Source organism: Myodes glareolus, chromosome 7 (genome assembly GCF_982192425.1).
Source record: "Myodes glareolus chromosome 7, mMyoGla1.1, whole genome shotgun sequence".
Lineage (NCBI taxonomy): Eukaryota > Metazoa > Chordata > Mammalia > Rodentia > Cricetidae > Myodes > Myodes glareolus.
The window spans coordinates 2,206,854-2,231,795 of NC_142032.1; the positions used below are offsets into that span (position 1 = coordinate 2,206,854).

Here is a 24,942-nt window from a genome sequence, read left to right on the forward strand (position 1 = left end):
CCGCCCCCGGGGGGAGCGTCTGTGGAGGCGCGGGGCCGCGGCGGGCTAGGGCGCCGCACGGTAGCGGCGCCGGACTGCGGACGACGCTCGGGACGGGCCCCGGGAGCCGCTCCTTCCCGACCGATGTCCGCAAGATGGAGGCGACGGGGGCGACGGCGTGAGGAGGGCGGCGCGGAGAGCGCGGGAGCAGGCCGGCGGGCGGCGGAGGCGGCGGGATGGGGCTGCTGCTCATGATCCTGGCGTCGGCCGTGCTGGGCTCGTTCCTCACGCTGCTCGCACAGTTCCTGCTGCTCTACCGCAGACAACCCGAGCCGCGGGCGGACGAGGCGGCCCGCGCGGGCGACGGCTTCCGCTATCTCAAGCCGGTGCCGGGCCTGCCCCTTAGGGAGTACCTCTATGGCGGCGGCTCGGAGGAGCCCGCGGCCGGGTCGTCCGAGGCCGGCTCCACTCCGACTCCGACCCCCGACAGCCCGGCCCCGCCGACGCGGGAGACCTGCTACTTCCTCAATGCCACCATCCTGTTCCTGTTCCGGGAGCTGCGGGACACGGCGCTCGCCCGCCGCTGGGTCACCAAGAAGATCAAGGTGGAGTTTGAGGAGCTGCTGCAGACCAAGACGGCCGGCCGCCTGCTGGAGGGGCTGAGCCTGCGCGACGTGTTCCTGGGCGACACGGTGCCCTTCATCAAGACCATCCGCCTGGTGCGGCCCGTGGTGGCCTCGGGCACCGGCGAGCCCGACGGCCCCGACGGGGACGCGCTGCCCGCCACCTGCCCCGAGGAGCTGGCCTTCGAGGCGGAGGTGGAGTACGACGGCGGCTTCCACCTGGCCATCGACGTGGACCTGGTGTTCGGCAAGTCCGCCTACCTGTTCGTCAAGCTGTCGCGGGTGGTGGGCCGGCTGCGCTTCGTCCTTACCCGCGTGCCCTTCACCCACTGGTTCTTCTCCTTCGTGGAGGACCCGCTGATTGACTTCGAGGTGCGCTCCCAGTTCGAGGGGCGGCCCATGCCCCAGCTCACCTCCATCATCGTCAACCAGCTCAAGAAGATCATCAAGCGCAAGCACACCCTGCCCAGTTACAAGATAAGGTGAGGGACGGGCGGGCGGGCTTGGCGGGAGGCAGTCAGGGCAGCGGCGGCTGCCCGGGGGCGGTGGCCGGGGAAGGGCAAGGCCCAGCGCGGCCCTGGTCTGCAGTGCGCTTCCGTCCTAGACAGGGGGCCCCTAGGGAAGGACGAGCGTGTAGTGGACGTTTCCCGTGCTGCCCAAGGCAGCCGTGGGAGCTGGGAGCCCTATTCCGCGCCCCTGGCTGCTCAGTGCCTCTTTTCCCCTTGGGCGCCCCCGGGGATTGTCGGGACACACTTGTCTGTAGTTGCTGCATCCTAGGAGCGGCTTGCTGTGTCGCTGTCTTTTGCAGCACCTCCTGGACCACGTGGAGTTGTTGTTCCTGCACACACTGCAGGCCTGAAGGGTGTGCTCACAGCGCAGGTCTGGTCTGTGTGCACAGGCTTTAAGTTCCTTGGTAGCTCTCGGGGCAAAGACAGGGGTTGCTGCAGAAGGAGGTGACTTAAGAGTTGAGTTCTGTGCCTGGCAGTCTTTTATGGGGATTTGGAGTTTCTGTCATCTGCCCTTGGGAAGTAGGTTCTGCACCACAGACAGACCCAGGCTCCACTTCTCAGGTGTCTGTTCCCTGTGGCTGGTCCTCACCCAAGTCATCTTGAGGGTCGTACTTTAACGATAGTCATTTTGAGTTGTTTAAAGTCCCTCTGTGTGATGACCTGGCTTTATGTGATATATTGTTTTGAGTTTTCTTTTACTGACATGGAAGTGGAAGGGAAATGAAAATTTGGAGGATTAGGGGCTTCATATGTGGGTCTTGGAAGGCTTCTTTGAGGAGAAAGGCTCATGTTTCTTTTTAAAAAGTCATAAAAGTTACAAGTTCTGATAATCCATTGGTAGACCAGAAGCTACTACAGAGTGCATCGCTCATAGGTAAGTTTTGGACATTTATTATGTCCTCCTTACCATTCTCCGTGCTTGAGATTCAGTACTGATCAGAAATAAAGACTGCCACCACCTTCATAAAGTTTAGAGTTTAGTGAGAATTGAATTGTCCACTTAATAACATTTACACTGGGGTGCAGTTGATAGAGGGTTGAAATGACTAGGAAGCTGCTTTTAGATTAGTCAAAGGAAAATGGAAATGTGAGGAGGAAGTGCTAGCTTGTCTCGTGTGGCCACTTCTCAGACGTGTGCTACACCGGTGATGTTGCGGGACTGACTCCATCTAAGAGAATGAATTACAACCCGTCTAGACATACCATTCTTACAAAGAGGACATAACTAGTATTTGCCCTGTTTTATTGAAGGAAAGAAGCGCGTAGTAGTTGGACGACTCGCTTTACTCGCGTCAGCTGTCAGGTGAAGCTCAGCTTATGTAAAGCGAGGCTATCTTGTTAATTCTTTGTAATCTAAAGGAATTTATTTCAACTTCATTTACTCTTTACATTTCTTGGACTGGGAATGAGCCACCAATAAATGCTTATTAGTTTACATTTTTGCTTTATGCTTACAAAAACTTGTACATCATTCTGATTAAATGAAGAGAAATACACAAAAAGTTCCCTTTGTTTTAGGAATTAAAAACATTTTACACAGCCCAAACCTTTAACCCTAAATCCAGAACTAAGTCCCATAAGTGCATCAGAATCACTCCATTTAATTATCTTGATTATTAGTAATGCCAAAAAATATAATGGCTCTCAAAGCAGAACAAATTAGCAAATGGAGAGGTTGTCTTCTTTGGGCACACACAGTTTTGATCTTGATAACTGTTAATGGTGCTAGGGGTGGCAGCTGGAACCTGGAGTCGGCTAGGAAAGCATTCTGATAATGCGCCTCAACCTCAGTAGTTCCACAGACACCCCCCCTTTTCTTGTTCTTTAAAGGATTTTTTTCCCAAAGTATGATATCAGAACAATAGGTTAGATATTTTTCTAAATTAATCCTGAACTCGGAGTAAAATGTAGCTATGAAACTTCCTACCTGACCTAAACTGGAAGTTTTGAGAGGATCTTTTAAAGTTATATTGTAAGGCTGAGTCTTCAGGTGTTGCTCCACACAGCATTTCTGTTTTAATTCCGCAGATTGTGTTTATCCGTTTTAACATCTAATCTTCTTAGTAAGAGCTAAAATAGTAAAGTGTTTTGAGTCTGGTTCTTTGATGCTTTAAGTATTATATAACAAGTGTCTTGGTGGTGAACATAGTTGTTCTTTCTAAACCTTTGTTTTCCTTTTTCATGTTGCTAAAGTGAAGTAGCCCGTTACAACTGCCAGGTCCCAGTGTTACCTGGAAATAATCAAGCTTCCTAAGAACTCAGATGCTTAAATTTTAACCAACTAATGCAGTCTATAAAACACTAGAATTTTTAAAAAATGAATTGTAATATGCTGAAAATATATTCTCTATTGTATTAAAGTTAGGAGTTTCTTAATTCATCCCCCTCATTTTAATCTTCTTTTTCTTAAAACATGTACTTTAAAATAGTGCATAAAGTAGAAATTTTTAAAACTTTTAACTTCTAAATTCATCTTATCATTGGTGCTCTCTGGTACATGGAGAGTCTATCTTCCCTGTGAAGTCAGGGTTACAGTCCAGGGTGGCAGGGCAGGGATAGCTACGGCTTGGGAGTCACATATTTTAGATTCTTACTAATGAATCTGCTTTTAGAGCAGTAGTTCTTCCTAATGCTTTAATATAGTTCTTCATGTGGTGGGGACCCCCACCCATTAAAACTGTTTTTATTGCTGCTTCATAACTGTAATTTTGGCACTGTTATGAATGATGATGTGAGTATTTGTGTTTGTCAGTGATTTTAGGCAACGCCTGTGAAAAGGTTATTTGATTCCCCAAAGGGGTCTCAACCACAGGTTGAGTGTTGACAGAGGTTTTCTGTCCTGCCCGGTCCTGCAGCATTTATGAACAAATATTTTTTAGCAGCTGTTGCTCCTTTCTCAGCATTCAAACAATTCAAAGAGACTATAATAACATACAGTATCCAGACTCACTGTGTATTTTTCATGTTTACATGGCTTTATTTTGACCTCTATTTTTATTTTTAATTTTTGGCTTTTTGAGACAGGGTTTCTCTGTTTATCTTTGGCTGTCCTGAAATTCACTCTGGTTGTCCTTGAACTCACAGAGGTCCAGTGTTGGGATTAAAGGTGTGTGCCACCACAGCCAACTACTTTCTCTCTTATTTTTAAGGATTTTACCCTTTTCCTTTGTCTTCCAAGCATGCATATATTTTTAAACACACTGTAAACCATTTATAGGTTTTCTTTGCTTTTGAGTCTATCTTTACTGTATATATTTCTTTTTCTAACTACACAAGTCTTTAATGTACTAAGCAATAAAGCTAGGATTAAAGCCATAGTTTTGACGGCTGGATCCAGTCCATTCCTTAGCTTTCTGAGATTCTAGCCTCATGGTGGAGGTACCAGCCAGGAGCTGTGTTTATTGCCACAACTCTACTGCGTTTCCAGGTCCCTGCCACTACCAAAAAGGATGCGGTCAGCTTTCCATCAACACCATTTAAGTGTTTTATGGCAGGACTTCTTAAAAGAGCTGCAAGATTTTGCAGCTAAAGTTGAGTCAAGAAGCCTCTCTTGAGAATGCTTGCCGCTAGCAAGCAGAGCAAACCAGAAAAATTGCTGCTACTGAGAAGCTATGCTTAACTCTGTTCCAAGCTCGCTCAGGTTTTCTGTGGATGCACTTGTTCACACGTTGGGCACCATTCTGTTGACTAAGGTTTCTATTGACAGTTGAGAACTACTGTTTTAGCGTGTTCTTGGCTTGTAACCAAAACTGGTTGCTTAAGAGAAGGATAAATTCAGTTTGCCAGCATCGTTTATTTGGCCTGTACTGGTTTCCTAATGCTAAAAGGTAGGATAATTTTTTTTTCTTTTTTTTTACGAAGTCAATTTCTGGCTTCTGATTTTCATGATTTCCATATCTGCATTCCTCATCACAACAGAAGCAAAGGAAATGTAGTAGCTCCAGGGTGAAACTTGTGTGTAAACTGTCCTATACTTCCTAGTCCCTGGTCACCTGTCCCTGCTGAGCTGGCACCTGCCTGGTTTGGAGTCCTGTGCCTTTGAGACCCTTCCTGGAGTGGCTGCTGGTGAGGCTTGAAGGCGGGCAATGTTTTCACCCTTTCTAAACCTTTTAAAAGAGCTGCTGTTGAGCAATTTTATCTTTAAAAAAAGAGTCTCTATAATGTTGAATTTTAAAAAGTCATTCTGTCACAAATTAAAAACCTTGAAATATTTCTATTTGATTTGTTGGTAGTAATAGTAAATAGTAGTGTCAGCCTTTTGTTTGAATTTAGAAACTGTTTTACTTGAGTGGATTTGGTCAATAATTAAACAATTTTCAGCTACAAAAGAAGAAATAGGTACTTAATTGGTATTATATTTCAATTTATTGGACATGGAACATATGGGGAATCATAGGTATAAAATATCTTTTGGAGTATGACTGTTTTTGTTGTAACTGATTATTTGGTCCTTTTTTTTTTAATTTCTGTAAACATCCTGAAATATATTTGTAGAAAATTTTCACATATCTTCAGTGACTGGAAAGCAAAGAAGATCACTATATTATCTCTGCTAATGTTGAGGGACAGGGCAGTAAAATCTTTGTATTAATGTAGACACCATTGATTTCAAAGAACTAAATTAGGCTTGGTCTGTAAAAGCTCCTACTTTAAATGTAGTTTACACATAATTTATTTTTTTTTGAGATGAAGAAGAAAAGCTTTTATTCTTAATGTCAATTACATTTAATTTTCTCCCTGATTATCTGAGGTAGAGATGACTTTAAGTAATCCATGTTCTCTTAAAAACTGCCAGAGTAAATGCTCAGAAAACTGACACAACTGTTTGGGAGGAATACTATACTTACTCTTTTAATAATTCTCTCTATGTATGTAGATAACTTTAAAAGATTATGTTTTCTTTAAGGTGGCTACTAAAATTCCTCAGTGGTTATAATTGTTAACTTTCATTACTAATATTACTAGGAAATGTAACTAACCTTTGATACTTCAAGATAACTAGCAACAATGTCATTTGTGTGTTATTGTAGCTATCCTGAAGTAATGATGTATTATAATAGCTAATTTTCATTTGCTGTACTTTTTTTTGTATTATGGCTCAGAGGAAATATGTTCTCATGTCTTTTGTAAATGGAATTTCAAGATCATTTTTCCAGAGATGAATCATGAAGTTATTTTAAAAAGTCATTTATTTTTCAGTAAGTGCTAATCATATACTACATATACCTAGTTCTTTGTTGGGTGTTCAGGTGATAAAAATAGTTATAAGGTAGTCATGTTCTTATGCTTTTTGTTTTTGTAGGGCAAACAAATAATCAAGGTTCATAATAGCAACATTTGGATCTATCAAAGACCTTTAGTTTGTGAGTAACAGGAAGAGATCAATATCTCTACTTAAGCAATTAGATGATTACTTGTTATATATAGGATAGTATGTCTAGGGAAAAGCTTTATATAGAGAGTTCAATACTATTCAGTTTCATAGATCCACTGGAGTTTTAGAGTGTTGTCACCATGGATCAGAGAGTTCTATTGTGCAAGGCATTAACCTACAGAAAGTAAAGTTCTCTAGTTTAATGATAGTTTTATTTCAGGAACATCGGATTTCCTGAAGAGGCTATTGTTATGGAAATGTATTGATGAATCTGCTTTAGAAATTTGAGGGTAAAAGGATGTATGAAGAGGAAGTTAGGCTATAATCAATAATTTGTTTGTGTATTGTATCCCAGAGCTACAGTTTATTCCTGAAATAAAGCATACTATGTTAGAGGAGTGGCTGATGAAACATTGCCTGTTGATGTATAAGTATTACTAACAGTCAATTAGATGAGCTGAGCAGTAAAACACATTTCTTACCTGTGTCTGCCCGGTGTCCTAGGCAGTCCACACACTTGTGAGGCAGGTAGGCATCTTCTTTTGACAGGTGCAGAAACTCAGGCTTAGAAGGCATCAGTAATTTTCTCAGAATCCTAAATAAATAAATAGTAAAATTCCAGGAATCCCAAAGTCCCATGCTGTATTTCTGTGGCAGTAAAGCAATTATTACTCTAAGTTCAGAGGGCTGTGCCGGCTAAATTCTTCTAGGCCTGCCTATAAGTTCCACCTTTTGTGTGTGTGTTTAAATTTAAAAGAAGATGAGAAAACTATCTGTACCTGAAAATCCCAAACTATTTGTTGCGTGACCTTCTTAGAAGAGCCCTGCCCTTTTTACCCTCAAAAAACAAAGACAAATCTAATATGCTTTTCCTCAGAACTGCTTCTTAGCCTTTTTAAGGGTCTTTGGGGTTTTGTTTTATGAAAAGCTAATGGAGATTGTGGATAATTTCTGCAGAAGAATAGAAAAACCAATTTTCGCTTACTTCATGAAGTTAGTTCATTACCTTGAAGCGTATGTAGGGTTCTTAGACGTTGAGCTGAAAAGTGAACACTGACAGGAGACAGTTTTGTTTCTGTAAGTTAACTTAGAACTGCTAAGACAGCACAGAGAACACTCATAGTCTAGCTTACCTTCTTAGATTGTGCGGTTAGATATTTCTAAACAAACTTTTAAATAGCTGAGTGTTCTTCCTCTCTCTCTTTCTTCTCTTCCTTTCTGTCTTTTCTTTTCCCATCAGTGAAATTTTCCTATAGCTTGCTGAGGCATCAAATCCAAGTTTCTACCCATCAACACAAATAATGATAGCTTCCTCCCATCTCATTGGGTAAATGCTGAATTTTTTGACAGTATTTTGCCAGTCTTTTACAGATATTCAAATAGTGTTGAGTAATTTTAAAAAACTTGTAGTTAAAAATATTCCTGCTATCCAAGTGTTATTTTGGAGTATAGTTAAATGATCAAACTATACTTATTTATTTATACTTAATTATTATTATTAAAATAATAATAATAAACCCAGTTATTTTGTACAGAGCAGATGCCTCTCAACTCTTCCTCTTTCTTCATCTCTACACCTGTCCTCTTCTGCTCCTTCCATTCTTCTCCTTCATAATGACGCACAGTATTCGTGTGACCCTGCAGGTGCATCTGTAAGAAACATGGGTATCCTTTCCAACAGTATGTATGGATCCAACTCATTTACTCTCCTCTCCTATTTTTTTTTAACTTAAGCAGTTTTTAATGAAAGTTGTGCGTGAGATTCCTCTACTCCTGCATCTTCTCAATTGTTTCTTCCTTGTATTTGACTTCCTTTCTACTTATCGAGTCTTGCCTTTTCTTTCCAGGTTCTTTTTGCAGTCTTTGTTCAGCTTTAGCCTAGTGATAACCACCTTGCTGGGGTAGATGCCCACGTGGGTAATTGTGCCACTAAATGCCTTTTCTTACTGTACTTGTTCAATGTAGATGACATATTCCTTCCTGTCCATCTACCTGGACCACTTTGCCAATCTGCTGGCCTTTGTAGTGTCTTTGGACAACCGGAACTTCATCATCCTAACAGATTAAACGTTATGCTCTGTCTCAGCTCTTTGGAAAGAGGGAACACATGATCTTCCTCCGAGTGTGAGAAAGGTGCTGTTTATGGTTTTTGCTTTGGTCCGAAGTCACAAAGGGATTGAACTTCATTTTGGTGGCTATGGATCCAGTGATGACCACAAAAAGGAAGAGAACTTAATCTTCTCTCTTGATCATTCTCTTTCTTTGGATTTCTTAAATAGAATATTTGGAGTGTGCTTAACACTCCCTTTTTTAGGTGTGGGCACACACATGAACTTGTATGTATGTATACATGCATGTGGATTCATATGACTGAGCATGTGAAGTCCAGAGTTTGGTGTTGGGTTCTTTCTGACTCAGTCATTCTCCACATTATTTTCTGAGACAGGCTCTCCTACTGAACTTGTAGCTTACAGATTTGCTAAACTGGCTGGCCAGCTAGCATAGGGGTCGTCCTGTCTCTGCCTCCTAGCCTTAGGATCTAGCCTAGTCCTTGGTCTTTAGTGTATGGGTTCTAGGAAATTGAACTCCTTTCCCATGCTTGTAGGAACACTTTACTGACTGAGTAATCTCTCCAGTCCTAACTTGCTTTTTTATCCTAATGGTTAAAGATTATTGTTGATTGATGATTTATAAACAATAAACCAATATCAATCCAACATAAGGACTTTGAAGTCTATCCTAGCCTTCTCTAACAATCAAAAAGCCTTGGCTTTTAATTTTACTTTCCTAGAAAAGTCAATATTGATTAATTGTAGATTATTTTTCCCTGAACTGATATAGAATAACAAAATGTATTTTGGCTAATCTAGTGAGTACTTGCCAAGTTTTGTGAAATCAGCAGAATGTTTTAGAACACATTTCTCTTTATTCTGTAGTCAGCACATTGGGCATTATGAATTCTTCATGTATTGTAGGAAGAATGAAGCTGATTTTATGGTGAGTGGGATACTGAAATAGCTGGGCTCTGATTTCCTTAACTCTAGTAAAAGAACAAGAAACTTCTCTCTCTCCAGCATCATTAGTTCTTGTTGTTGTATACTTAAAAATGCTGTGGTGACTGTAGTAAAAAATAAATGAGGAAGTTTTATTGTTTTGCATTAAATACTGTCTATTGTTACAATAAGACACCATGTCCAGAGGCTCACGGTTTCAGAGGGTTAGAGTCCATGACCATCATGGTAGGGAGCAGAGCAGAAATGACACTGAAGCAGTAGCTGAGAGCTCACATCTTGTGACATCATCACAAGAACCAGGAACACACACTCCAACAAGGTCACATCTCCTAATCTTTCCCAAACAGTTCTACCAATTGGAAACCAGGAATTCTAAATATAAACCTATGGTGGCCAGTCTTATTCAAAGCACCACAAGTTCTTAATTATTTACTTGGGTCATCACTAAGATAAGGTACCAGTTAAACAGGCAATTGTGACTTAGGAATGATATTGCTCCTAGGATCAACCTATAATATGTAACCACAAGCTTTTACTGGAAAGCCTTTTGTAGCAGTAGTAACTCCATGGCACATGTTTGTAATCTTAGCACTTGGGAAATGGAGGAAGAATCATCCTTGGCTACATAGTGAGCCTAGGCTACATGAGACTCTGCCTCAAAAAACAGACAAACCAAGGTCTTAGGTAACAGTAATGAGCTAATCATTCCTGTTTGGTAGCTGAAAATGAGAGGGGGTTGGGAGGAGAAATTGCAGTACTAAGGACTAGGAGTCTATATCTTGTTAATGAACTTGTATTCTTGTTAGACAACTGTTGCGTGCACATTTAAGTATCTAGCAAATCGTGAGTCTGGTGTTTGTGTTGTATGCAGTGTTTTGTCTGATTCAGAAAATGTGTTTTGTAAAGTCTATCTCTTTGTATGATCTGTGTCTCTCTCCCTCTCCTCCCCTGCCCTCTGTGTTGTGTGCCTGTGTGCCATGGTGGGCACATGGAGGTCAGAGGACAGCATCCAGACTATTTTCACCTTCCACTTTGTTTTGAGATAGTCTTGTTTGCCAAGCTAACTGGCCTGCAAGTTTCCAGGGATTCTCTTGTCTGCACCTCCCATGTGGGAACACTGGGGTTATAGACAGAAGCTACTGCATTCAGCTTTACATGAGTGCTGGGGTTCCAAACTTGGGACCTTAGCTTTGCCCAGCAAGTGTTGTGCTCACAGCCATTGTAACTGCTTGATGAAACAATTACCTAATTTGTTCTAGTATAATAAAACCTTGGGAGTCAGAAATTGAGATAAAGACGTGAAAAATCCAAGGAAAGTAGAGTGATTGGATGACCTTCTCTTGATAACCCTCTCTTCATGTTCTCTGAAAACTACATTCCCGGAAATTCCCTGAACTACTTCGCAGTCTTTCTGTCCTCTCTAGCCACCCTTGCAAAGTCCTCTAAGAACTTTATGGCTAATCCCAGTGCAAAGCTATATATAATGAAAACAATTACCAAGTAAGAAATACATTTATAATGTCCAGTTCATTAGTGTTTGGCAAATTTAGAGAAAATATTCCATTATCTATGCTCTGTTGAGTCTAAAGTTTTGTACCTAATTTACTTTCTTTCATGACTAAGGGAAACTGTAACTGTAACTATCTAGTCTTCAACTCCATCAGAGCTCAGAGAAAGATATACTAGTATATGAGTAAACAGGAAGTGCAAAACAAGCAACTTCCAAAACCATGAAACAACAGACATCTGGCTGCCTTGACAGTCACCCAAGGTTCCTCTGCCTACAGGTCTAGAATATCTGACAGACTTTTCTGTGAAGCAGGAACTTCTGAAGGACTGTCCTACCCTGTCTTGGCAAAGTTCAGCAGTAGCTTTCTTTTATGTACTGCTTGTCTACTTTGGACAGCCTACTGCCAGCAGTTGAGGCAAGGGCAGTTTCTTGCCCAAACCTTTTGCCACAAAGAAAGCAAACTCCATATGGAGGTTCTTTAATGCTCATCATCCTGTTATGAAGTAGATGCCAGGAACTGTCTTACTGTCATGAAAAACCCTATGTTATTAAAACATTTAAATAACATTTGTTATCTCTGAAGTGTTTGAAGACCATGTCTATCTAAAATATATGTTTGACCTTGAAAACATACTTTACATGACTACAAGTTCGATTGTTACAGATGACTGTTAACCTCTATTTCTTTATTATACTAAAGATCTTTCAAGGACTAAAACTTGACATTTTAAAATGAGCTACATGGGTACAATACCTTAAACAAGAAATACAAGCAGTAGAGTATAGCAAAAATAACCTTAAATTTGTATCAATATACAAAATTCCATACCAATATAAAATATTTGAGACAAGTAGTTGTTCAAAAGTAAACTCAACAATCTACCCTTTTATCCCATCATTTCTATATTATATCCCCCCTTCTACTTTTAGGAAGAGATCCTTGAATCTGATTTCCTCTGTTCCTTTTTTTCCCTAACCTTGACTACTAATAACTTGTAACTAACCCCTGCCTAAAAGATGACAAACATCCGTAACCCACCGAATGACCAAAAACCATCCACCCCACCTCTAGGGAGTATGGATGTCGTGTTCACTAGACTGCTTTCTGTTGTCTGGGGGCACAGGCATCTTTAGAGGACTGTGGAAAAAATGGGATAATGGTCAAGTCTTGGGAGAGCTAGTTGTGTCTAGTCCTGGTGTGATGGGAAAATGTAGGGCTTATCTGAAATTTTGGCTGGAATAGTCTGTGAGGCTGGGCCATCTCAGTCAACAGTCTTGAAATTGTTCTGAATTCAGAACTTTGGGAAACTGCAGCAAAGGCACTCTGAGAGGCTGGATCACCTGGGCCAATCATTTTCATTGGTGTCTGCTCCCCTTGATCTGAAAACACAGACTTTTAAAGGTAACATACATGTTTGGACTAACACAAGTATGGAATATGTGGTGTACCCAAGTCAGTTAAAGATTTTTTTTTTGTTCTGTGTTTGAACAGGTGAAAGGCATCTGTCAACTTTATAAGTTTGTTTGGACTGTATAACTAAGCTGTAATATAAATTTCTTCCCATGCCGTATGAAAGGATGGCATGTAGTAATAAGTCATGAGGACTCTGAAGCCAGCAAGATTTATCATGTCTCATCTTGTCTCTGAGCTATTCCCAAGCAGAGGGATCAGCTTACACGTCACCTTTCTTGTAGTCTTTCTTGATTTCTCCCCCATGTCTGTAACCAAGATACTCAGGAGGCCTGCCCTGGTCAAATCTGATTTGTTAACCTGGAAGAAATCCACAGCCCTTCGTTTCTTATGGAAACAAAACCATAACCTCTCCTCCAAGGCAATACATTTTCCATTCCGAACTTCCATTCATAATCCACGACATGTCTATAGTGTATAGGTTGGCTTAATTCAGCAGTCCCTTCCACAAGCCCATGTCTCTTGGCAGCTGTTGTCTGTTTATTAGCATTCAAAAACTTCAAAATCAACAAAGCACCATATTAGGTCCAAACTCCCTGTGTTATATTTCCCATCCCTAATGTGGCTTCTTCTCTTTTTTTATTACTTTACTTCTCTCCTTAAGGATTTTATTATTTTTTTTAATAACTGCCTGTGCTCTTTTTCTTCTTCCTTTTCTCCCTTAAGCCTACCTTTTCTGTTCACATGAGCAAAATCTTAAACCGCTGCACAGCTTACGTCATGGCATGCTGGTGGCTCAAGCCTGCAGGCAGTGGCCAGGAAATAATGTCTGTGTACCATGGCTGCATGAGAGACTGCGGGACTAGGAAGCTGCATTTGGCTCCATTTTTGTGTGTTTGGACTTTTTTTTTTAAGCCTTCTCAGGTGTTATGTGGAAATATGTGGCTCCACATTGCCCACATTGGACGCCATTTATAGCTACCTGATGAAATGATTACCTAATTTGTTCAAGTATAATAAAACCTTGGGAGTCAGAAATTGAGATAAAGATGTGAGAAATCCAAGGAAAGCAGAGCAATTGGCTGACCCTCTCCTGTTTACCCTCTTCCTGTGTTCTCTGGAACTTAAACCCCCAGAAGTTCCCCGGAACTCATTCCCTTGCCCTCTTCTGGCCTCTACAGGCATCAGGCATGCACATGAAGCATAGATATATATGCAGACAAAATTCCGATATACATACAACTAAAAAATTAAAAAAAATAAGGTGGAATGTGATAGAGGAAGACAACTAACATTGGCCTCTGGCTTCCACTAGCATATATACCTGTACACAAACTCTGAGGGGGCCCTACCAAGTCAAAACTATACCAGTAGTAATACAGAAATGTAATTTGCCTTTCCCATTTAGTGCATTACAGTGTTTTTTTTCCCCAGAAGTCAGGTGATATGACATCATTACCTTGACAGCTAATGGAATGCAAGCTTAATTTCTCATGGAAATATTAGTGGATATCATCCCCATAAACAACAGCTCTTTTGGGTCCTTGATAACTGAAAAACACATATGAGGATCCTAAGAACAAAGTATTTTCAAACCACTAGTTTAACCTGATGTTTATTTTCACTATATATAAAGGAAACTACTGTTCCTCTTTGTTCCTTTGTTACCTTTGACGACTATTTGATATAGACATTATTTTCAACTACTATTTAGTACTGATAGTCCCTGTTGATGGTGCAAGACATAGGAATGAGTGGGTCTGCTGCAGTGTTAACTGTGCCATTTATTGTGTAATGGCAAACACGATACTTGAGTGTCTCATCTTAGTCTTCACGTACAAAAATAAGGCTTATTAAGTTCCATGTATTGTTATGAGTTGTCGGAATCAGGGATCCATGTGAAATACAGTGTGATTTACAGAAGTGCTAGGAACGTAACAAACGATACTTTTTGTATTCTCTTATTCTAAAATTTACACTGGAGTGGCATGGTCTAGAGGAAGAGAAGTGTAGCTTTACCAACTTTTTTGCTTTGTGAAAGCTGAAAATTTTAGACTGTAAATTTTATAGGGGACACACATATACAGAGCTCCCTATCTGGAGGTCAGAGGATTACCTGTGGGAGTTCTACTGTGTGTGTCCCAGAGATTGAACTTGGATTGTCAAGTTTAGCTAGTACCTTTCCTTGGCAAGTCATTTTACTAACCCTAGATTGATTGATTTATTGTTTTTTTATGTTAGTGGCCAAGAATGGAACCCAGAGCCTTTCCCATGCTTGATAAGCATTTACCACTGCACTACGTGTCAAGACTAGATACAGTCTTGATTTATGTTTCTGTAGAATTAAGAGTTTGAAAAATAAAACTATTCCTAGGTAGAGAATATAGGGGCAAGTAGTGAGGGAAGGACTTAGGACAGTATTTGTTGTTCTTGTTCTTAGTATCATAGCTATTTAGGAGCGGTTTTTCCCCCTCCATAGATATATAGAAATTAAACAATTTTTTGAAGTATAGACCTGGTCATCAATAGTACACACCAGGAAAGTCCATGAATAAAGCAATCCTCTGTGGGTTTCCTTAAGACAATTTTAAAATATAAATATAGTTATAAAATTTAATGGCTAGGCATACCAATGGGAGGTATGCCTACAAATGGGAGGCATACAAATGGGAGGCATACTGGCTATTGTTGATTTGTTCTTTTGCAATTGTTAGTTGATACTTACATGCAAGGTATTAATTACGGATACTGAAATCAGGGTTATCTAAAGTTGAGGGAAGAGAAGTAGCCATGATTGTAAAATCTTGAGTACATGGTGAAGTTCTGAAATGCTTCATTGTGGAGGAGGATGAATTTGCTCCCTGACATGCCTATAGAAGACCAGCTTTAACATGGAAAAGTTTGATATCAAGTATTTCTGGAGCATATCACAGTGGCACATGCTTTATGAGAAACTTCTAATCTAATTCCTAAAGTACTGGTACAAGATGAGCATTTTACTGTCTCTTACAAATAAAGAAATTATGGCTCTCAAAAGTTGAACTTGTCTAAAACCTAGGAAATATTAGAGCCAAAGTGAGAACAAGTAAATAGCACTACTTTAAATTGCCTTGTTTAAAAACAAACAGAAAGGTCATGGGGAAATCAGAAAAAATAAGAAGGAATTCAAAGAGAAGAGAGAGGGATTATGAATATTAAAACAGACATGGAGTACAGCAGTGGGGAGTGAGGGCTAGCAATGAGTAGAGAAGTAATATGAAATCCCAAGGAAAGATAGTGAAGTTGTATCTAAGTTCTTTTTTGTTCCTTCTTGATTCTTACCACCTACTTCCCAGATCCCTGTCGGAAGAGTAGATGAATAGTACAGCCCTTATTATTTTATTAGCACAGCAGTCTTAGCTTTTGCCAATGCCATTAAGAGTAAGGATAACATATCGTCCACCTGCAGTGGGGAAGATCATCAGATTGGTAGGTTCAAATGCAGCTTTACTGGCCTTGAATGTGAGTGTGCCTCTGCTTTCAGACTTGGTTGTATCTCTGTTCTCTTTAGTTCCTAATTTTTCTCTTTTACATTATAGGATATTTTAAAATTATTTTTTATAATTCTCTTCTGACTGAATGTTACATATAATACATGCTATATTTTTAACCAGTTAAAAATTAAAAGGAGAAAATGCTGTTACATTTGTGTTTAAGGGTTAGGTAGGTTAATAATATAGACAGAGCTCCTCCAACTGCCTCCCACATAAATGGTGGCTGGATAAGAAGGCTTAGCTGTTGTGATATTAGTTTTGATAAACTAGGTGTGTAGGTCCGTCACTTTACTTTTCAGTGCCTTTGGTTCCCTCGAGAAAATGAGGTGGTTGCCCCAGAGTTTAAACCTTTAATTTCTCTCTTGTTTATTGATTGACAGTGTTCATGTTAGTTTTGATTATCATGTAGTAGAAAAAAGTCACTCTTGAAGAAAATTGCTTTCTTACGTCATGCGCTGAAATCTGGTATATGGGTGTAGAAGGCACCATGTGTCTGTCCTTTATAAACACGGCGCAGACTTTTAAAGAGTGCTGACAGGTACTTCAGAAGTGACATAGGTGCTTGAAGAATTCTGTGTTGAACAGATAGCATTTATATGCTACTTTGCAGTTTAGGAAGTGTTAGAATTTAAAAAAAAAACCCTTCATCTTCTCACAGAGAGTACAATCTCTCCCCCTCACACAATATACTTTGGAACAAGAAATAGGAGACGAAAAACCTCCTTGAAATCATATGCTTTGTTACATAATGGAGTCAAGCGTGCCATCTCTGTTTGTATTGTTTAAAACTTTGTCTTCACAATACTTTACCTCCTTGACAAATCCTCAGCTTGCCTTTGCCTGGGTATTTCTGGAGGGAGAATTCTTGCTCTGCATCAAGGAGCTGTGTCCTTTTTAAAACTAAGTATAATTGTTAGGGTTTGCCTTTTACTGGGCTGAAAACGCCAGTAAATTTGTTCTCCAGGAAAGAATACACAGGCTGACTAAGGTCGAGTAACTATAGACCTCAGCATATTTTTATGCTGGGTTTGTGGTAAACCCGTCTCTAAAGATCACAGTGTTTGCAAACAGTTTTACTACTGCCATGTGATGGAGATGTCACCAGCTGGCATTCAGGGTGTTTTACAGAACAATCCTGAAAAGACATTTTAGAGTAAAAACATACTTTAGATGTACAAAAAATTCTGTCATCCATATGAGAAGATGGTTCTGTAGGTTTAAAATATAAATTAAATATTTTAATATATATTTAATATACTAATGTAACACACATTTAAAAATCAAACTTGTTTCTTGTCCTTAAACATTAATTGAAGATTTAACTCACTGCTTGAAAAGTCTGTAATTGTGACAGTTTTGCTCAGAATTTTGACAAGGTAAATAGCAATAAAATCTGTGTGAGGACCTGAGTTTAGTTCCACAAACCCAGATTAAAATGCTGGGCATGGTGTTATGCTTGTGATACAGTACTGGGAAGATGGTCCAGGAGGATCCTTGGGGTTTGCTGACCAGCCAGTGAAGCATGATTGGTAAGCTTCAAGACTGTGACAGAGACTGTCTCGAAGGATGACACATGAGGTTGTCCCCTGATGTTCACACATCACACATGCGTACCTGCACAGAAGAACACATACAAGTACACAAACAGAAAGAGAGAGAGAGAGAGAGAGAGAGAGAGAGAGAGAGAGAGATCAAACAAAGGAAGAAACTTGACATAAAGTAACTACTCTGATGACCTCTAATTTTTAACACTTTTTGTCCTGGTTTTTAACTTTAAAAATTGAGTTATATTATGTTCACTCATTTTTCCTCTTTTGGTCTAGCTTCTTTGATTAAATGTTTGTGCATATAGTTATAATTTGTTTCATTTTATTTCCTGTAGATTGTGTTTATGCCTCAGTGAAACGATGATGGACAATTGCTTAGTGTTGTTATGAATGGTTTTACACATGTCTTTTCATGAACATTGTGTACATTTATTTTAGATACTATTTGGGCTAGGATTGCTGAGTCATAAGCTTGTATGTATTTTTAGATTTAATACAGAATGATAATTTTCTAATTGTCTAAGCTAGCAGTTTCACATCCCCTAGTATTTGGTCCTGTCTCTCCTTGTTTTAGTTAATGTGTATGTGTTAAAAATCAAATAGGATTTATTTGGGTGTTAAAAATTTAGCCCAGGACCTACTTTAACATTGAGCCACAGCCTAAGCAGAAAGATTTTTATAAAATTTTCCAAGTTACTTCCCCAAGCTTCACTGTCTAGGAGTGACCATTTGCTACTGTTTCTCTTTTTAGTAGCTGCTAAGTGTAGGTCTAGCTTCAGTACTGTCACAGCTATTTTTGATCCAGGTGTAGTGTTCTCTTCTGTTTATCCTCTTAAGATAGATGATTTACCTTATACCTTTTCTTACCATACTTCTGCCTTTTCCCCAAATTACCAGTTTTACATTGATGACATCTATAGTCTGTTAACTCTCATAAGCAGTTTTTTTTTCTACTATTTTCATTTCCATGTTGGATGGATCACATTTTCCTGTTTGTTTGAAGTTTTGTAATTTTTTTTTGGTAGAAACTAGAAGTTTTAGAAATTTGTGGGCACAACTCTCTCCTACCCCAGTGCTTGTAACTGCTTTGTTTGTTTTGGGACTGAATTTTTAATGACGTTCTCACTCATGCTCAGCTTTGGTTTACCCTCTCCCAGCTCCCCAGCTCCCTGTGCCGCACCACTTCAATAAACTCGCCCTTCTACTTTGTTACCACATGTGATCTTCCAAATAGGAGCTTATCATGTAGCCCAGGCTAACCCTCAGTTTAAGATTTGTGCTGGGTTTATAGGGGTGTACCAGCATGCTTAGGTGTTTGCTTTTTTTCTAGTTACTGTCTAGATTATTCTAATACCATCTGTGTCTCAGTCAGTGTAAAGCTTCTGATCTTGAGTCTGTTGTTTCTGACAGTGCTGTGAAGTATAGAGTGCTGTTCTAATCCCAGTAAAGTGTGACTCCTTCTGCAGCAGTTTTTGTAGTAGGTGCTTGATATTTGTCTGGTCCTAGGAGAAATGCTCCCAGCTCTTCCCAGAGCTTCTCCTGTGGAAGCTCAGAAGCCTGTCTTAGGTTGTATGTTCCCCGAGCCCTTGAATCTTCGATGAGTTTCCGTAGTCTGTTGTGCACCAAATTGGCTCTGTTAGAGAGATTTGGAGAGAGTTTTGACCTGCTCTGTGCCTCCTCCTCCTCATCTCAGCACAGCATCTGTGCCAAGACTCTCAGAGTAGTGTGGAAAGGAAACATTGGTAGGGTTTTCTCTGGGTGAAAAAGAAACCCCAGTGTTAGAAACTGAGCACTGGGGGTTGCCACGGACAGGTCGATGAGCTTTAACTGTTCTCACTGTGGAACTCTGGGCCAGGTAACAGGCAATTAGGGCCTCGGTGGTGTTTTCTCAGGCTGATGTACCCAAAGTAGACTCCTTTCCACAAATCAAAGGACAGAGTCGTCACCTCTCTACTGCCCTGTTGAGAATTTAGCCTAACAGGTAGGTAGCTAGGGGATTGGCGAGAACACTGATTAATCTTTTTGCTTCTAAAGACAAAGCCCTTTATTCAGAGCTATCTCAGTCTGAAGCAGAGTCTGCCTCCCTGACTTTATCGAGAGAAAGGAAGCCAGCCACCTTGGTTCATTTATCAGACTTAGTTTTCTTACTAAGTTTTTATAGAATTATTTTGAATAGATGTTTGAATAGATTGAAAATCACAGAGCTTCAAGCCAAGTTTTTATCATCTTCTTTGTCCTGTGTTTTAGTGGAAGAATATGAATTGTAGTTGAAATTAATGTTCTGCTGTTTTTAAACTCTTCCAATTTTTAACTAAGCTCAGGCATTTCCATAAGAAAAAGATTATTAGTGATAACCACACAGTGCTCCAGTAAGTCATAGCTGAGATGTTTCATAGTTTGGGCTTTGATAAAGTCAGTTTAGCTTGAATTCTGGTTGTGTCCTGCTGTGTGTGTAAAGTCGAATCACACCTTTAGTAACCATTCTCAACTTCTCTATCTGGAGAGTGGAGTGTATAGTAACACCCAGTATAGAGTGTGAGCATTAAGATAACTCATATAAAGCCATTCCCATTGCCAGCAAATAACAGGTTCCGTAATTACCGTTGCTGCTGTTTGCTACTATTATTTTATTATTATGTACCAATCACTATCATTTTGTGTCCACTGACCATACCTGGATTTTGATCATATATTGTAGGAACTTCTCATCTGATCCAAAGAATCTGTTTCCATCAAAACTTTAGGACCTCTTGGATTATCCTTTTCTGTATTCTCAGTGTCCTGGGCTTGTCAGTATGGGTGTCCACAAAGCCACAACTCATGGGTGATACAGAGAAGTCACTATTGCTTGCAGTTTTGTTACACTTTGGTTTTGTAGAGCTAATTATTAAGTGTTTTGAGTCTTCTGTTAAACAGGCAGGTATTCATTATGCTCCAAACTATGATTATTACTTAGAAATTAAGACTTATCTTTACTTTTGTCAGGTTTAAGCCGTTTTTTCCATACCAAGCCTTGCAAGGATTTGAAGAAGATGAAGAACTTATCCATATTCAACAGTGGGCACTTACTGAAGGCCGGTTGAAAGTTACATTGTTAGAATGTAGCAGGTATGTTCTTTGTTTTCTCTTTACTACATGTGGGCAAGAAAGTATGATAGATATGTACTTAAGGACTGTTTATTCTGTTTTTATGTTAGTTTGTATTATATTATTTTTTACATTAAATGGTTAAAGCATAAATTTAATGAAAATAGTCTTTTTCAGTTTGCAAAAATATGAATCATGTTTTAGAAGGTGTCTTTAGAAAGACACTTGGAATATTTATTTTTCAGTAATTCCTAAGTTTTTAAATGAACATTCCTGTACTGACATTTTTATCCTTTCCTTTTGAAGAGCATTCCTAGCATAGTAGTTTTAAGAATTGTGATTATTAAAAATGCTCACTAAAGTGACTAAACCAGACTTTGAACCAACCCTGCGCATTTGGAAGTAGTCTTTCCGCACTTCAGTGTTTTACCCCCAGAGTCCGAGCTGTGTTCATTTCTTGCCTAAATCAATGACTACACTAGTTTTACCATTCCTGACACTTGGTTCCCACTATGGCAACCAGAATGACCTTTAAACTGCAAGTACATTGTCACTCTCCTGCTTAGAGCTCAGTAGCTTCCTTCTTCCTCCAAGACGGCATCCAGATCTTCCCCTGATCCACGAGTGTCTCTTTATCCAGCTTCTTTTTCCTGCCTTCTGTTCAGCCCTCTCTCATAGTGTGTCAGCTACACGGGTCTTCTTAGGAGGTTTGACAAAATTTCCTCCAGAAAGTCAGGGTACTGTGATTTCCCCTGTGCCTGTCGTATCTCCCAACTCTGCTGTGCAGCGCAGAACTAGTCATAGGCAGTGTATAAATGGATGGGCGTGGCATGTACTGAAGTACTGTGATTGCTTTTTAACCACTTAAAAATGTAAAATCTTTTGATAGCCCACATAAAACAGAATGAGCCTGGGTTTGGACCACAGCCTTCCATTTTCAGCCTAGACATCTTAAATGACAGCTCCTTACTGTCTGTCATCTGCCTTCTTGACCCATACAGCCTCATGCTTTTTGAAACTAGCCTGTCTTGGTACATTCCAAAGCTACCTCCCTATTATCTGCTCAGCATTCTAAATACAGTACACTGGCCTTAACTGCATTCCTGTGACGCTTGTTTATGCCACTGACTACTTACCACTTTTAAATTTTTTATTTCTAACTCTTAATACAAATAAGTATTTGAGTACTAGGGTTATATTTTGTACCTAATACATCTGAGTCTTTGCAAATAGATTAATTCTGATTATATTGATCATATATTAACTCATTTTCTTAAGTCCTGTAGTGGTGACTGGGGATTATGCTTCATTCTCTCAGAAAGTCTTACCAAGAGTCTTTAATTGAAAAAAGGAGGTAAAAATGCCATGTAATTCATAAAAAGAACTTAGTGTACAATAAAGCAAATATAGTAGGTACGAGGCTAGATATTTAGAAAAAAATTAGTTCTTCTGCCCGAATGTTCCTAGAGGAACTTGAGGGTTGACTCTGTGTCTGTTGCTTGTGGCCATTGACTCTTCCTTGTTCAGTCCTCCTGTGCCTAAGCTGCGTTAATATAGTCCATGTTGATTGAAATAAATGATACAAAGAAAAGCATTAGAATTTGTGGAATATTTGCTCTGTATTTTAATAAGAAACTGCTGGCTGAATTTCTGAAAATATAGAAGAAACCAGTCGACTTATTCAGGGAAGAGTGTGGGAACTGGGTTTATGATGATGTGACAGCCAAACTTTTCACTATAAATGTTTTTATATTTTATTTTTTTGTGACTATGTCACCTGTCAAAAATTAGATTAGATACTTTAAGAGTGCAGAATTGTGTTTAAAAGGAAATTAGGGAGCCGGGCAGTGGTGGCGCACGTCTTTAATCCCAGCACTCGGGAGACAAAGGCAGGAGGATCTCTGTGAGTTCGAGACCTGGTCTACAAGAGCTAGTTCCAGGACAGACTCCAAAGCCACAGAGAAACCCTGTCTTCAAAAACCAAAAGCAGACAAAAGGAAACTATGGAAAATAGTTTGCTTTATCAAGTTTTTATATTAGCCCTACTTGCTTGGAATAGTAGCTCATACTTTTAAGTAGGGGGCAACTTCATGTTTGGAATGGGTATGCTATTAAAATAACTTTCTAGGCATTGTTTTTAAGAAATGCAAACAGATAAAAGCTGGCTTTATGATGAAAATGTCATTGTTCATATAATTTAAGAATTAATTAAAAGTGTTTATATAAGGGAGAAAACAAGTTGTTTTTCTCAACTCATCCTAACCCTTTTGGCTTCATAGTGAAGCCTTAGCATTTTTTCTATACTGTATTAGGAATCTCTAGAAGAGGAGAACAGATAGTATGACTGTATATTAGAAAGAGTATTTATTAAAAGGTTGGCATACACAACAGGGACTAGTTAGTTCAACAATGGCTGGCTGTTCACTAGAGATTCTAAGACTTGGGTAGCTTCTCAGTTATGAGGCTGGCACTGAAGACCTGAAGAATCACTGGTATTCAGTCTGTGTTGGCAGGCTAAAGATGTTGATGTCAACAAAGGATGATAGGAATAGGGTAGATAGATGTTCTCACCAGTAGGAAGTAAAGGCAGGCAGGCAGGCAGGCAGGCAAGAGCAGTGTTATTTTTTACTTGAATTTCTTTACACATGGGCTGCTAGGGAAAGGTGTTTCTTGCTCCGAGGGAGGATCTTTTGTGGGAAATCACTTTACAAACCCACACAGAAGTGTGCATCTTAGAGGATCCACATTTATTTAAGTTGACAGCCAAGATTAACCATCACGTATATTCTATTAATCTTTAAGATTTATTTATTTTCATTTTATGTGTGTGAGGATTTTGCCTGCAGGTATGTTAGTGAACTGTGTGTGCCTGGTGCTGGCAGAAGCCACAAGAAGGTTCTGATCCCTTTGGAACTGTAGTTATGCAAGCTGCCTCATGGTACTGGGAACTGAACCCAGGTCCTCCGCAAGAACAGCAGTTTCTCTTAACCACTGAACTATTTCTCTGCCCACCTCCCATTCTTATTAAAGCTTATATTGTTCTTTAGTGTAGAATTCTTTTTTACGTAATATAAACATAGAACTTCCTATTCAGATAGGTTTTATGTGATTCAAACTGAGAAATTTTCATAGTATTATTTTAATTATCTTGTTTTGAATATAAAATTCTTAGTTTATTATCATCTCCAAAACAGAAATTGATAGCAGAAGGGGCAAAAAGGAAATAAAAATAAAAGTGCATAAACTTATAATTTTGCATTTTGGAGATGTCATAAAGGCTTAATACCTTTTGAGATAATTTTTACCATAATTACTTACTGATGAAAATTTTTTAATAAATAGAACATTCAAAAAAATTTAAATGTAAGACGATTAAAAATGTTTCTGTAAATAATTTGAGCATAGATAGGTAAAGTTCTGAATTGGCTTGCTGTGATGAGCTGAAGTTTGATGGGGATAATTATACACATACACGCATGCACGCATACCCCCAATAAATAAATAAATACTAAAAAAAACCTTCCAGTAATTTTCCTCCTAATCTATGAAATGGAATATAATACTCACTATTTGTGGTCAGCCATGGCTCTTATAAAGACTTTATTTTTTTAAACTGTTCACTTTGAAATAATGAAAAATTTGTGTGTGAATAGTGTTGACTGAGTTTTCTGTCCTGCCCAGTTCCCTCAATCATTAAGTCCCGAAGAAATTACACAGAGGTCTCCATTAGTTATAAACAGATTGGCCCAGCATCTCAGGCTTCTTATTAACTTATTATATTAGCCCGTTATTCTAGTATATGTCACCCACATGGCTCAGTACCTTTTTCAGTGAGGCAGTCACATCTTGCTTCTGTGGCGGGGCCAGGACTACAGAGGAATAGGCTTCCTTCTTTCCAGAATTCTCCTGTTCTCATTGACTGCCTCTACTTCCTGTCTGGTTGTCTCGCCTATACTTCCTGCCTGGCTAGTAGCCAATCAGCGTTTATTTAAAATATAATTGACAGAATATAGATCATTGTCCCACACCAGAATAGTTTTTAAACATTTTAGCTACTTATTTTGAAGTAATTTTAGACTTAAAAGCATGCATGAAGGTTTTTTATCAAACTAATATGTTAAAAGATTTTGAGAATATATTTCCCCAATGAAATAAAATAAAAATTTAAGATATATTTATTTTTTATGTGTATGATTGGTTTGCTTGAAGTATGTATGTGTACCATATGTGTGTCTGGTACCTGCAGAAGTCAGAAGAGGGCATCTGATCCACTTGGGACTGGAGTTAGAGATGGTTGTAAAACTCAAGTGTAGCCAGGGGTTGGGGGTTAGGGGTTGGGGGTGGGGTGGCGCACA

At 39.5% G+C, this 24,942-nt stretch overlaps 1 protein-coding gene across 1 annotated transcript in view; it reads left to right on the forward strand.

The window, feature by feature from the left end:
* Positions 1-43: 43 nt before the first annotated feature.
* Pdzd8 (PDZ domain containing 8) overlaps positions 44-24,942 on the forward strand; it is a 58,184-nt gene continuing 33,285 nt past the window's right edge. The window contains exons 1-2 of the mRNA XM_048423846.3: positions 44-1,084; positions 20,486-20,608. Coding sequence (XP_048279803.1) covers positions 216-1,084; positions 20,486-20,608 — 992 coding nt within the window. The 5' untranslated portion in view covers positions 44-215. The remainder of the gene's footprint in view (positions 1,085-20,485; positions 20,609-24,942) is intronic.